At 42.4% G+C, this 15,860-nt stretch overlaps 1 protein-coding gene across 1 annotated transcript in view; it reads left to right on the top strand.

The window, feature by feature from the left end:
- The window catches only part of DDX46 (DEAD-box helicase 46), a 1,041,144-nt gene that overhangs the window by 626,428 nt on the left and 398,856 nt on the right, over positions 1–15,860 (top strand). Inside the window, exons 12-13 of the mRNA XM_085617987.1 lie at positions 7,474–7,552; positions 11,509–11,591. Coding sequence (XP_085474113.1) covers positions 7,474–7,552; positions 11,509–11,591 — 162 coding nt within the window. The remainder of the gene's footprint in view (positions 1–7,473; positions 7,553–11,508; positions 11,592–15,860) is intronic.

The following is a 15,860-nucleotide window of genomic DNA, read 5'->3' on the forward strand; positions in this document are numbered from 1 at the left end:
GAAACAAATATCAGGCAAAGCTGTCCTAGTCCGCACCGACAACATGACAGCCATGTACTACATACAAAAACAAGACGGGACACATTCCCTACAGCTCTCTCAACTAGCGCAAAGCATATGGAGATGGGCTATTCCTCAAAACATTTTTCTCGTAGCCCAACATGTCCCAGGAGTCCAGAACAGCATAGCCGATCTGTTAAGTCGTCAGATGCAACAGATTCACGTGTGGGAACTTCATCCGCAAGTTCTTCAACCATTTTTACACATGTGGGGGCAACCAGAGATGGATCTCTTTGCCACACACGAAAATGCCAAATGCCCAAGCTTCACCGCCAAATATCCACACCCATTGTCCAACGGAAATGTGATATAGATGAATTGGTCAAGCAGATTTGCGTCCGCTTTTCCGCCTCTCCCACTCATTCCACTGGTGGTGTGCAAACTACGATAGAGAAAGAAACAAAGAGGGGAGTAGAGAGGTACCACTCAACGAGTGGTGGAGGTGGATACTTCCTCCCAGTAAAGCGTACATAAACACAAGGATCCACCCACAGGTATAGTGAATCAAGAGTCTCCCGTTTATACAATATGTATCCCACAGTCGTGGAGAGTACACATCAGTTGTTAAAATACCCCTCACACACCAAAAGGGCCCTTGGTGTCATGCTTCATCATAGGGGTCTTCCCGCCCCTCTACGGGACGGGGCGTGCTACAACCTACGTTTGCGTGGGAGCACTGTTCTTGCCGAGACTGCTATGTGTGATGCAGGGGTGTGCGAGGAAGGGTCAGGAGTGGATGGAGAGTGAATTAAAAACTACCTGGCTCTCTGGTCTAGGAAAGTTTATTCTGCCGTCTGAGCTGGTATTAGTAAAAGGTGAGGGGGACGAGGGTGTATGCCTCAATGAGCTAGGCCTCCTAATGGTGTCGACATGTTTCGAAGCTTCCCCATGCTTCTTCATCAGGACCTTAAGGATCCCTTCCTACAACGCACTGTGATGTGTGAAAAATAGCCAAATAGTGAGTGAAGAAATGGAATAAAGGAAGTAAATAACCTCCAAAGGTTGGTAATGCCCCAATGGGTCTTAAATACTCCTATTAACTTGCTGAAAAGAGAAAAATATCCTCATGAGCTCAAAAACCGAGTGGTAGGAGTGCAAAATAGGCTGCGCCTCCAAGGATCAATGTCCAGCCCAAAGAACCACCCCGGTCGGCTCCGTCGTGTGCAAACTACAGCAACACTCACTCACTCTCATCCTAGTTGCTCCAACATGGGTCAGACAACCGTGGTACACTCCATTACTGGAACTATCCGTAGTCCCGCACCAAAAACTACACCTCTCCCCACGCCTCTTAACCCAGAACCGTGGAGAGATCAGACACCCGGACCCAGCACAGCTCAACCTAGCGATCTGGCTCCTGAGGTCTTAGAATTTGATTACCTTAACCTTCCCCCTGACTGTATGAACATTATCAAGGAAGCTAGACGCCCCACCACTAGAGCCTGCTATGCAGCCAAGTGGAAACGATTTTTCATTGTGAGAAAGTGGCTCTGTATATACTGTTCCTCAATAGGTACAGGGTGTACAGTGTCCACAGACCCCAAGGGTTTAACAGAGGTTAAAGTTAGATATGACCTTACTCTCCAAAGTGGTAGCCTGGTCGAGCAGTAAGGCAGTATCAGAGGACAGTGTAAAGCATTTGTTGTACACACTCAGTCAGCAAATAGTTCCACACACTCAATAACTGAACTCTAGGCCAATGGTTTGTATATAAAAAAATATATGCTTGTTTTATTTTAGAACCAACACTTGGAATTAAAATATACTTTCTTGACAGGAGAGGTTTCATAAAAAATACTTTTGTATATGCAATAGACTTTTTAGTAAACAGTTACAAGTAGTTGCAGTAAGCAACTCTATTCCTAAACACAATACATTGAGCTCAATGATAAATTCAAATTATATGCAACAGATTACTTTTTAGATTACTTTTGTAATTCCAGGCTTGGATCCTAGATCCAGTCCCGGGTCAGTTCTCAGAATCAGTTGTTGAAAGTCGACTTAGGTACTGTAATGATTTTTAACTAAAATTTAGCTATTTTAAAAGTTAGCACTTAAAGTATTTCAGGGCAAACAATCAATGATTCCCTATGGAAGAAAATGTAGGTTACAGGTACAGTAGGTTATCGTTACTTTTGTAATCCAGTACTGGGTGCCTAGACTCAGTACTGGGACCTTTATCCAAAACAGGTAAGTAATTACGTTTTCAGATGTTATACGATTTTTGAAGAATATTTAGAAATTGCAGAAATCAACACTTAGAAGAAATTTCAGAGAAAAACAGTCAATGGTTTCCTATGGAAGAAAAATGAGTTAAAGGTAAGTATAGTTGTGGGTACTTTTCAGAGTCAGTGCTGGGCACCAAGATCCAGCACTGGGAGCTCACCTAAGTGCAGGTGAGTAAATTTGTTTTTGTCACTCGGCTGATTTTTAGTGATTATTTGAAGATTTGAAAAGTCCACACTTCGAAGAAATTTCAGGAAAAAGCCAGTCAATGTTACCCTATGAGGAAAATAGAGTTTGCGGTTTAAGGGTAAGTACTCGACTGGCAGAGTGGAGGTTCTGGGCACAGACTCGGGGGTCTCCAAGGGTCAGGTAGGTACAGTCGTTTCACCCTCAGCGACTCTAGGGCGGCCGGGTGCATAGAGAGTTAGGCCCAATGTTATCCTATGAGGGATAGGGGGACCTTGTTTGGTGGCTGCTGTCTGGTAGGCCACGCGGCTGTGGGAGCTGGGCTCCTGGTCACTTACTCAGGGCAAGTGGGGAAGTAGGTTAGAGTAGAGTTTTCACGGCCAGGGCCACTCGGGCGGCCGGGTGCAGGGTGCTTTTGAGCCTTCGGGCGCTCAATTGATTTCTATGGGAAATCTCCGGTTTGGATAAAGACTGCAGGCTCGGGGACGAGGACTCTTCAGGTGCCACCACCACTTCGAGAGGTAAGTTGGGTAGTTGGAGGATAGGTAGGTCCCCCGGGATTGGACACAGAGGGCCGTGGGGCGCCGGGTCCAGGGGTGCCTTTTGGTGTCGGGAAATCTTACCCTCTGTTGATCGCGGTTGGGGTGGCACACTGTTCTGAGGCTGCAGGCTTCTTCAGGATTGTCGAGGGGGGTCCTTGGGTGCCGGACTCGGGGTCACAGTCGCCGTGGGGTCGTCCTCGTGGGATTAGTTCACTCCGGAACCCGGCCAGGCTGGGCGGGTGCAGAGTGGGCTGGGATCGCGGTTCCGGGCTGCTGCCAGGGGTGAAAGGTAGGTTCTGAGTCGAGCCTCTACTCATGGGAGTCCCAGGGGATCAGAGTTCCTAAGGTAGCCAGGTCCTCCGGGGTTTCTGAGGTTGCTGGCCACAAGAGATGCCGGGTTTGGAGCAGGAGCAGGTTCGAGGTCGACAGGCCGGTAGGGATGGGGCCAAAGCAGTTGGTGTCTCCCTCTCCTTCGCAGCTGCAGGGCAGGTCTTCGTTTCTTCTCGCTCTTCTTGTAGTTTCGGAATCTGGAATCTGGGGAAGGAAGGTTCATGGTGCCCCTAAATACTAGATTTAGGGGTGTTACAGGTAGGTGAAGGCCAGGGACCAATGGGTCCTTGTCCTGGGGTGGGTACACCCCCTATCCTGCCTCTCTCCTGTGGGAGGGGGGTAGTAGCCTAATCCTGATAGGGCATGGCCTCCCATCTTCAAGATGGCGAGAGCCCGGAGATGTGCTTCACCTCGCCTCCCCCACCTGAGCGGTGGGGTGGGCAGGCTGGCACATCCCCTGTCCTTGTATGGGGTATCCGGCCAAGCTTCCCGCCAGAGTTGGGGGTTGCAGTGGCCTGGGGAAACTCCTAGAGGCGGCAGGCCTTTGAAGCTTCCCTTTGCTCATCCTGGGGGAGGAGATTTATCACCTCACCCAGGATGTGCATTGTTGCAGGCCCGGGAGAGCAGGGGCTCTCCCACCCAGGGGTCCAGACTTCCAAAGACATTCCAAGATAAAAACAAGTGCAAACATCCGAGCCCAGCACCCGATGGCGATGTATGCATAGTGTGTGGATCTGCAGCTCTACATGCCAAGAACAGATGCATACTGATAAGTAGCATTTTCCTTACACATCCCAATGAATCACAAATGCACACAATTCTTGCAATTTGTCATCGACAAAACACACTATTAAAACAAAGTGCTGGCATTCGGACTCAACTCAGCACCCACAATATTTAGAAAGTGCTTAGCAGCAGTCATGCCATATCTGAGGAGGCAAAGGATACAAAGTGTATCCTGACCTAGATGACTGGCTGGTAAAAGCGAACATACTACACAAGTGCAGAAACTACGAAATACTTTCAGATCAACACTCAACAACCTGGGGTTTTCCATGAACAGACAGTCACCCAAACTTGGAAAAGCTCTTTCTGGGAGCGAGATCATCTCAATTAAAGAGAAAGGATACCCTTGCGAGAAGAGAATACTGTTTCTGCACGAAACTCGCCAACACCAGAGGGGTCAGTCTCTGACATTGAAGACTATGGGGACAATGCTGAGAAAAATGGCTTCCTGCATACTTCTAATGCCATCTGCACGGCTACATATGAGACTAATTCAGGAATATGTCCAAAGTAAATGGTCACAAGCCACGGGGAGTTGGGAAGGTCTAGTGGTTGTCACACAAAGAGTATAGGAGGAGATAGCGTGGTGGAACTGAACAAATGTAACATATGGGAAGAATAAAATTCAGAGGTATATCGAGAGTACAGAAAGCAGCACATCACATAAATGTACCTTGAGCTAAAGATAGTGTTCCTAGCCTTAATATCCTTTGAGAAACCGCTGTGGGGAAAATCATTACTAAATCAAATGTACAATACAACACTGATGTTTTATTTCAACAAGTTGGGGCGGAGCAAAATCTTTTGCACTCTCAAAACTAGCACAACACATCTGGAGGTGGGCCATCCAAAAACAAACATTACAGCAGTACATCTTCCAGGGATACATTTAGAAGCGGATAAGCTGAGCAGACAAGCATTCACCTCCCACAAGTGGGAACTGAATCAAACGGTACTGGAAAAGATCTTCAGAAAATGGGGAATGCCAGATCTAGGCCTTTTCGCAACACCAGAGAACGCAAAAGACCAGTCCTTCGCATCCAGACATCCACACTATCACTCCCTGGGGAATGCTCTGTCGATAGACTGGTCAGGGAGATTTGCTTACACTTCCCCCCCAAACCGACTGATATCACTAGTAATCAACAAATGCAGACTGTTACAAATGACTTTAATACTCCTCGCCCCACAGTTGGCAAGATAAATGTGGTTGTCAGACCTAATAGAGATTGCTCACATCAATGTGCTAAAACTACCAGTGTTGCAAGACCTGCTCTCCATGCAAGTGGGGAGTATTCTCCCAGAACCAAACTCGCTGAGCTTTGCAGCTTGGCTCCTGAGATAATGTTCGGACATCTAGGACTTCCAGATAGAACAATGGTCGTACTCAAAGAAGCAAGAAGACCAACAAGGAAATGCTACACAGCCAAATGTTAAAGATACTCAAGGTGGTGCCAGATGGCCTCTTACAAGACAATACCTCACTGACGTGCTAGACAGCAAGCCAACTTATGCGTCTTTAAGGCTGCATTTGGCAGCAATAGAGGTTTACACAAGGGGTCATAAAGGAACAAGTTTCTTCTGAACTCCTGTAATCAAAAGATATCCAGAAGGGGCAAAAAGAAAGGCCCCAGCAAAAAGTGTACTAACACTTACATGGAACTTAAATGTAATGTTAACCCAACTCGTGTGGAAACCCTTTGAACTATTACACAAGGCCTCTTGGAAATTAGACCGAATAAATATGGCCTTTGTAATCGCAATAACATCTCTCCGAAAAGTTAGTGAGTTACAAGCACTCACCATCCAAGAATTATACATACTAATACACAAGGACAGGATGTGAATCCAGAAAATTATTTCAAGCTGCAAAACTACTCCTACAGGTAAGAAACCATTTCGATATTGGTATTAGACCTGTCACATGGAGGTTCAGGAAAGCATTTAGTCGTCCCCTACTGAGAAGCGAATTCCTTGAAAACCCTGTCCTATTAGGGTCTTCCGTTTTAGAAAACGGCCCTTAGCTATTCCTTGGGGGTGAAAAGACAGCATTGTCTGCTGTTGAGACACCATTAATGGCAAACATTCTGCCGTCCTTACCTCTCAAAACCATAAACAGTACTTTTGGGATCATTAACATCGATACTGCTTTAGATTTGAATTTAAAGGATGAATGGAAGTGCTTTGGGACAGTTTGAGGGTAATCTACATGTGTCCTCTCTAAGAAGATAATTTGCACATATGGTCTTTATACCTGAGCTCTTGGTCTGCTCGTTTGAGTCTTCAGTGTTAAGAGGCAAGATTTTTTTTTTTTTTGGGACTTTATAGTTTTTCCATATTGAGAAAAGAAGATAACATCATCTCAGCATAGCAACTCAGGATAGTACAATAACGTTTTCATGCCATGAATCCATTAGTGCACCAATCAAGATCAAGTGTACTAGAAGGTTTACCGTCACCGTTTGGCCTGCTGACTGGAGCACACCGTTTCCAACACATCCTCAGCTTGCAACCATCCATGAATATCCCACCCGTTTTCTTTCGGCCTGCGCCCCGCCCCAGTGGCAGATGCCTGCATCCTCCATAAGACCCTAGTGGCTGCCCCACATGCAAAACAGTGTTACAGGTGACATTCCCAACAGCTGCGGCCCTGTGCTTCAGCTCCAGGATTCATTCATTCACAACTACTCGGTTTTGGATAGCCTCAGGCCGATGCCACCACCAGGCGTAGACCTGGGGTCCCCTGTGATCGGACCAGTCCTCCACCATCTGGCACTTAAAAACTCCACCCATTCGCTGCTACACAACTTTGAACGCAATAGTGTCGTCTTCTAATCTGCTGTTTCACATGTTTCTGAATTTTGCTGTAAGGAAACTTTCTAAAGCAACATGTTCTAGCTTTGGGCTCTCTGCAGCTCCACAATGGCTGTGACATACCCATCTTACTCTCGTTTGGGGGTGTGGGCGAGGGCTATTGCTCCTTTGTGACAGGTCTTCTGTCTCCTAGCTTTTCGCCACTTGGCGCACACTCTACACCTGTTTGGGTTTCGTCCGTTCACCCTTCTGGCGTCGCTACTGTAAATAACGAGAATAATGGCCGAGCCACGACGACTCCTCTCGGGGTCCTGCTCGTGCCGTGTGTGTTCTGGAGTGGGCTGCTACTGCTTTGCTTGAATATTTGTCTTTTAACACAGCTTAAATAACCACCACACTGCCAAAATCAGTTATGTTACGAACTTCATAAAATGTGAACACAATGTGTTTTGTAGAAAGTAGATGTCTGCCAGAAATATTTTGTGAATAGACTTTCAGTTTCTTAAAGGCATGTTGTTGCATCTTTCAGATTGCTGAACTTAAACGTGGTGCTGAGATTATTGTATGCACTCCTGGTCGCATGATTGACATGCTGGCAGCCAATAATGGTGAGTAAAAATCCGTGTATTTTATTATTTTCTATCACCAGTTTTGAAAGTCGCTACATCTGAGAATATAGTAAAACAATTTGTAACAGCATCTTCCTTGAAGCTGTGATCTCTTACTTAGTTTATGATGTACAGTTCTCTTGACCCACAGTTCTAGTAATTAAATCTCCATCTGATGTATGATTCTGCCCTACTTGAAATAGTTTTTCTTTTAATAGGAAGGAAAACCGAGTAGAATCACAGCATCCAACATTATACTAGCATAAATAAATAATGTACTAGTCTGGTTATTCAAAATCTGATAATTTACTCGGTTTTTAGAGCAGAGTGACACATTAACAACTGAATGTAGGTGACAAGGAAGCTTTGTTTGGGCCATGTTAAAAATATCTTCTAGCCCTTCATCACCGATCCGTTTCTGTTCCTTTCTGAAAATTGAGATCCTAACGGGGGTATTCATTAAGGTTTTGTCTTTTTAAAATGTTGGAATTGTTTCATTAAAAATCACAAGAAAGTTGAACAAATTAACTTTGCACGAGCTTATATCACAGAATAATCCTGCAGTACTGCTTGACCTCCAGAGATTGTCAACTGTACCTTAAAGTTATTTTTATTAAAATTAATAAGCTCATTTTATTTTAAATATGAATCGTATAGGTTATGATGGAGGAAGCTCTTTACATGTCCTGCTCTAAATCTGAATTGGAAACAGGATTGTCCACCAAATCAGAAATAAACATTTTGTGAGAGAACCTACAAAAAAACGTTAACTTCATTCTATTTTTGCCATGAAAATCCTGGTAAAACCTGAATAAGGAAAAGTGCTCTTAATGAGGAAAAAAACGAATGAGATAGATGTGCAAACACTGATTCTGACAGTTATTAATCATTCTGAGGGTCAAGACCCTTAATCGGGAGGAAATACTCTGTGGAATCAGTAATTACTTGCGGCAGGATTTCCGATATGATGGCCTCCACGCGGTAACGAGGAGCATAGCATCTAAGGTTTGCTAAACAGTCCACCAGACTAAATGAAGCCGCATCAGCTGGGTAACCGATACTACCCCTAAGAGATGGATTTGGTTTATTATGATTTAGTAATGATGTAGTGTTTTAACAGGCTTACATGCGGCTTGTGTGTTTTTTATAGTGTTCAGTTCGGGGAAGTGTAATCAGTGAGTTTTTTCATCTAAGATACTATTTTAAAAAGTATCCAATTTTTTATAAGCTTACAAACCTGTCCTTGTTTATGCTGAGCGATGATTCAAGTTCCTCCTTCAGCATACTGAATTTAAAATTTTACTTACCCAGAGTGCCGCAAAGGTTTGCTAGACATGCAGAGTAATGGAAAAGGGGGAACATGTTGGGTTTGGAGTGTAAACATTTCTTAAATGTGACCAATCTGGCTATATCACAAGATGTGTCATGCAGTCCATTTCCTAAAGAAAACGGCAGAAAGACCAATCGAATGAGGGTTGTACCACCCTTCTTAAAATCCAGCATAAAATCCAGTACTGTTTTTGCTGCAGAGGGGTCATCTGCACAAATCTATCCCTAGTAGAATGTGTTAGTGTTGACTGAGTTCCATCACAATATAATTAGGAGGTAGACCTTCTTTTGTGTGCCAGGTATGCCTCATCCACTTAGATTTTGTGCGTGCTACCTTTTATAAAAACATGCAAATGGCAAAAGCCACCCCAGATGCCATTTGAATGTTCATCACATTTAAAGGTTTTTTGAGCTTTGAATGCAAGATGCCAAGATCCCTCAGTCTTCTCCCTAAACCCCTATGGCAGTTGTACATTCACAAACTGCACTCCCTGTAATCTCTGTGATGGTGAGGCTAGCCAACATCTAAGGCTTGCTGGGGTGCACCTCAGCACTTCCTGTTAGTGGTGCCTTGTACATGCTGCCTGGGTCAGTTTGGTGTTTCTGCCGCCACTGAGAGAGCATACTCCTCTTTATCAAAAATCCTCTTATTAGTAGGTGACCCTGCTTCTCTATTGTTTTATGCTGAGTGCTCCTCCATGGTGACCGCAACATTTATTTTTGTCTACCCTTAGACTGTGCATCAGATACAAATGCACTTGCCATTCTCCAAATGTGCTAAGTGGTCCCGGTAATTAGCAGTTACTGGTGTAATTGCATGCATTTTTGAAACCATGATTTGTAAGTATGATCATTTTCAGCCTATTCTATAGCCCCTGAAAATGACTAAATTCAGCTGCACAACATTTCTACATCTTGAAATTGTGATTTATTTTTGGCATTAGGAGACAACATTGAGTTGTTTATTTGAAATGAGTTTAATTTTGTAAAAGTATCTCCCATGTATTTATTCTAAAACCCTCAGGATAACATTGAGATATCACAGCTTTGCAAGGCTTCTTTGTTGACTTTCTGCATGCTTTTAAGAGAAATGTTGTTAAAGATCTTATTCCAAATTAAATCCTCTACTAAACTGTTGACATTGTTTAACTTCTGTGGAAAAAGTCCCTTCAAGGCTAATAGAACCGGGCTTCCAGGACTTAAACCTTCAAAGGTAGGTGAGTTGTTATGGTGTAATTTTGAAAATCGTGGTATGAGAAGAAACCTGGATGCTTAGGATGAGACTATACTGGTTCTATATTTTAGCATATTTTATTTCCATAGTGAACATTTTAACAAATATAAAGTAGAAATATTGCAACACATGCTGACTTGTACAGTAAAGTTTTGCTTTTAATTATACGTTTGTTTTTGCCTTTCAGTTCAGTAATCATTTCCGTGGATGTATTTAAATTGAATTTAAAGATTGTCTCCCAATGGCAGTGGTCCAGATGCCATGACATATAAATGAATTTGATGAACTATGCCTTAATTCCAAGAGCAATGCTCTTATTGACGTATTGGTTGCGTTTTCTACAGTTTCACATTTTATTTAGTTTTTTGTGTTTAACTAAGTAGCACATATTCTCTGCTGATAGAGAGACGAGATGTGACTTATTTAAGATGTAAACTGTTCACAGGAAAAAAGCACGAAAAGATTTAACTGCTGCACCCTTGCTTGGCTTTGCGTTCAATTTCGATTATGGTATAAAAGAATAACTCTTTGAAGAATAATATATTTAAACAAAGGAAAGTCCTTTTGGAAACTGAATAACGTGGGCAATGGGATTAAAGAAAAGGTTTGTCATACAGATTTTGCTATAGAGGGAAGGCTGGGTTATATAGGGAATTTACGTACCACACATACGCTGTAATCTGTAATATGCTCTTTCCTAGGTGACCGATGTCAGATATTGGCTGATGTGGCTCCGTGCTCCATCTCAGTCTTAGGTTTATGATGTGTTTTGGAGACTGCTGTTGTCTGAGTTTATTCAATTTCTCCTGGCCCTCTGATGGTATGCAAGACCAGATTTTGAAAATAAATACAAGGGCCATATGCTTCCGTACACGGTTGCCTGACCTTAAATGCTTTTTATCATAAGAATAATGTATTTTGGAGAGCCATTGTGACTTTTTTCCATACATTTCTTGGTTATATGCTCCCTTCCCTGACCATTCTGCCTGTTCACAAGCTCAGTACACAGCTGTAACATTTTTTTTTTCTTTCTAATCCTGTAACTCTACCAAAAGTACTTGCTCCGCAAATCCCAGAGTACATTCGAAGGAGGCCTCTTACTAAAGTTAACCAGTTTTTTTATTAAATTTAAAGATATATTTATTATTGCCATTCGGAGTAAGTTGTTGATCAAGAGTATGCACAAAGATAAGGTCCCTAAAATTGACTAATGTGCGGCCAGTAAAATAAATTACTTTTGGGAACAATTAGCATGATGGCTCTTCCAGAAAATAGGTCTTCTAGTCTAGCTATTTACGTAAATATTCCCAGTGGTTTTGTGAGACAGTGAAACTACATATTAAGAAAATAAGAGTAATTTATTTTTGCCTCTACCATTATTTTATTTTAACAGGCCGTGTGACAAACCTTCGCAGAGCTACTTATGTGGTTTTGGATGAAGCAGACCGAATGTTTGACATGGGTTTTGAACCTCAGGTAAAGAATAAAAGGAAATCATTTTAACTGCATGAAAGAATGCTATATGGCACAATGCATTTCTTTTTCAAAAACAAACCTTGTATCAGAAAAATGTCCATCCCCTCTGAATATCAGAATCCTGGAATTACTATTAATGGGGTTCAATTCTTACACACATGAAGAATACTTGCATCATTTGTACGTATTCTGTTCACTACTGTAGTAATAGTGTGTGGAGGTGACCTCTTGTTTCAGATTGTGCGCTTCATTGGATCTCACAACTGAAAACATTGATCAGCATGTCATATGTATTTGAGAGCTCCAATAATCTTGATGGGCAGGAAGAATATTTTAGAACACTGTTTGTCTGCTGTCATAGCAATAGTTGATCATTCTGTTTAAGATCCATTCATGACAGAAACCTTATGAAAGGACTCATTTTTCCAACCCAAATTAGGTATGTTGTTTGCACCGCCACTGTAGTAAGCCCTATATAAGTGCAATTTCAGTGCAGAAGGATAGGAGTTCTAGACACTAATCTTTAGCATATTTGATGCATTGTTCCTCACAGTATTCTATTTCCTAATTAATCATTTTCTTGCTGATAATTTACTAAACTCTTTTTCTATAATGATTATTTTTTATTCAATATCTTCACTTATGCTTTTCTTGCTTTTTATGTATTAGTAAAAGTTAATCGTTCTTTTCTAATTAAACTTTGATTATTACACGAGGATGGTGGTAATCTACTACAGTGATTTATGTATTGTCTCTTTACTGGAGTCTTTTTACTGTCAAACAAAGTTGATAGATTGCTTAAATCTAAACATTATGGGTAATGGACTTATTGATTGCCCTTAATCTCCACTATATTTGTGGTTTTAGCATTTTCTGCAACACTTTGGGATGGTCGCAGAAAAAATAAACTTTTTTTTTTGCTTTCTTTTTCTCTTGAAGATGGTGATGTTTGAGACAGGTTTTTAGATTACTTTCTTAGACTGAAGGCTAATTCTGGTCCTGTCCCACAGTACTGTATCATCTGCATATTTTAAAATAAGTAAGACGGTGTTCTCTGGAAATTCGACAGGCAAGCTCTGATTTGCTAGAGCCAAAGCCATATCTGATTTATACAAACTCTCTAAAAGCCGTATAAACTTTGGATCTCTCTTAAGTGTTTTAAAAGTTTCCAAATATACTAGCTTGTCCAGAATTTACTGCTAATTTTGCCTTCAAAGGCCATTTTAAAGTCTATGAAACATGCATGGTGTTGCGTTTTTATCTTTAGTGTAACTCGGGACAAGCATAAATGAAGCTATCATGTTATCAAAAGTGCCACTTTGAGCACTGGATTCTCTCTGGTTCCATGGAAGTAAATTTATTTCAATGGTCCAGGCTGTTAGTTCTTCCAAAAGCAACAAGGCATAATCATTTGCCCCAACATACAGAAAGTTTGTACTTGCTTTCCTCCCTCACCGAGTCATTTTTAGGTCTCGCCTACACAGCGCCCATGCGCTGCATAGGAAAGATCTTTAGCCGTCGATTCCCTTTTTGAGGCAAAAACCTGCACGCGTTCCATTGCCTTCAATGGCAACTCGTGCACGTGTTGCGATTCCCTTGCGGGAGCAAGCGGCAGCGCCATATGGTAGCAATTATTGCACCTTGCCACTGCTCTCACAAGGGAATCGCGCAGGCCCCCTCCTCTCTCCCCTCCTGCAGCGTGAGGCGCGCGCTCTTGTTTCTCTTTCCTGCTCCTTATTCAATGGGTTTTCTCCCTATTTTTCAGTTTGTCCAACTTCTGGCAAAAAAAGTCTTTACATTATTTTGACTGGATGAATTAACTCCTTCCCCTGCTGACGTGAGAGGACTATTTCTATATTTTTCGTTTAGCACATCACTTTCCTTTCTCATTTCCCCCGTTTCCACCCTTCTCTGTCTTTATTCACAACTTTCCAACCTGCAGCCACTCTATTCATATTATCTCTTCCTCCTTCGCCATATTATCTCCGACCATCATGCTTCATTTTTTTCTTTTTTGTTTGCACATTTTTGAGAGTTTGGTCGCTGCACACTGCTGCTTAGAAGCTCATGTGTACTCATCTCCACAACTTCCCTATCATCCACCTTGGATCAACTTTCCCATCAGCCATCCTGGAGCACTAATGTATTACAATCGTATAGCGAAAGAAATTCTGAGATGGCCACTGCACGAGAGCATGCATGTGCACACACTGACAGCCTTTAAAAAAATATTTTTGTTATACTTTCACAATATAAATTTCAAGATCTCAGCTGCCTGCCTGCATGCATGCATGAACGGACATCTTGTAATGTTTTGACCCATATAGTATGCTACTGCCAGTGTTTTAAATGCAGCTTGAAAGTGTTCAGTTCTTGAGTGCGCTATAGACCATCACTGTCCGGTGACGCTGTAATGACTGTAATCTGTACTGTGCTGGATCACTGCAGAAAGCTCCACAGGATGTGAAGTATCCATCGTGAAGGGCTTGTAAATTAATGTTTTCCCCATTCACCCTTTAAAAATAAATCCATTGGCTCACAGTGGCAGTTGGAGGGAAATAAAACAAGCATTGGCATAGCCAATAGGTCTTGCCTTTGGGACTTTATAAGTATTTAATTATGCAGCACAATATCCTTGGTGCAACATAAACTGTTGCATGGCTAAACACTTCTAAAGTCCCAAAGGCGAGACCTATTGGCTATGCCAATGCTTGTTATGTCTGGGATAGAGTATGAAGCCTTTCTAGGATTCAAGGATTTTTGGAGACAAATTGGGGGAATTGTGCAGTTTGGTGAGACCAACCGCTCGGTGCGAACAATCGGATTTGAAAAGTGAAGCTGCAAATATTCTTAGCCCCTGTGTTCGAGCTATTCTAGGTTTCCTTTGTCAGAGGAGGAACAGTTCCTATCTATTGTCTTGTTTGTTCAGGAAATTAATCACATCTTTTATGACTTTTATACAAGTTAGCAGGCCATGTGTGAGGGTCATCTAATCAATCCACTAACGATGTTGAAAACAATGGTGTAGTGATATATAATTAGGTTATTAGCCTTTCACTACTTTCAGCAGAAGCACTATTCCCCTTTAGCTGTTTGAATATATCTTCAAGACTTTCATCAAAATATTTGACTATGTTTTGCCCTACCTAATCGAATTCTGCCATTGCTTTTCTTTGTAAGTATGCTATGCATTCCACACAATTTTTTAAAATGTTTACTTGAGAGAGTCCTACATTTTTAATGTCCCACTTTTTTAAAGTGCGCCTTTGCACTGGGTAAGGCCCTGGAGGATAACCTTTCTGTTACCTTACAAATTATCTGAACCACTTGTTCTCTGAGGTCCCCAGCCTCTTGATGAGATAAAGTATACAAAAGTGATGGATGGAATGCTCGAATTAATCTCATCCACTGATAAAGACTCAGGCAGCATCCCAGCCCATCATTATTTTGCACACAAAGCCAACTTAGTTTGGACTCCTCTCTATGCAAACCAGTCTTGACCCTGCTCTAATAGAAACAGTCCAGCCTGAATGGACTGCAAGCCAGGTCTTCCGGAACTACAACACAAGCAACCCAAGACCGGGTATTGCGTCACAACACCCTATTTCTTTTTTAACCATTCCAACACAGATCGGCAAACAGAAAATAATGTGCTTGAGTCATTTTGTGTGCCTACAGCTGTGTTTGTGTCAGAACCCCTTTCAGAGGGCCACGGGGCACAGAGGGGCTACTGAGACCAACCGTGGTGGATGAGACCTTTTACTTCTGATGTATCGGGCCCGACTTAATATGGACTGTGCATAACTGGGGCCGGTACTCCTTCTGCACTAAACTCTCAAGGTTGCATGGTCTGAGAAATCCAAGGCTCCCTCGATGGGTATGTGTCGATACAGATTAGTGAACACGGACTCACAACTCCAAATTTGTGCAGCAGCAGCAATACATCATTGTTCAGCCAAATACTCACTCACTTTTATGAATAAAGAGAAGTATTTTATTTCTATCTCATACCATACAAAGGAAGAATATGACATTCACAAACAATTACACGGTCCTCTATTAAGGTTGGGTTCTAGTGTCTGGCAGGTCCCTGACCACTCTCTCGCGTTACTGATTGTGGTTATTCTCCATTCACTATTGGTAGCATCCAGTGAAATGCCCACTTGAAGGCGGAGTCTTGAGGGCCCACTAAGTCTCTGATTTATAGTCAATAGTGTCCCTGTGCAAACAAGAATGATTTAGCATCATCTTCCCACGGGGCCGTGGGGC

Source organism: Triturus cristatus, chromosome 7, assembly GCF_964204655.1.
Source record: "Triturus cristatus chromosome 7, aTriCri1.1, whole genome shotgun sequence".
NCBI classification, from domain to species: domain Eukaryota; kingdom Metazoa; phylum Chordata; class Amphibia; order Caudata; family Salamandridae; genus Triturus; species Triturus cristatus.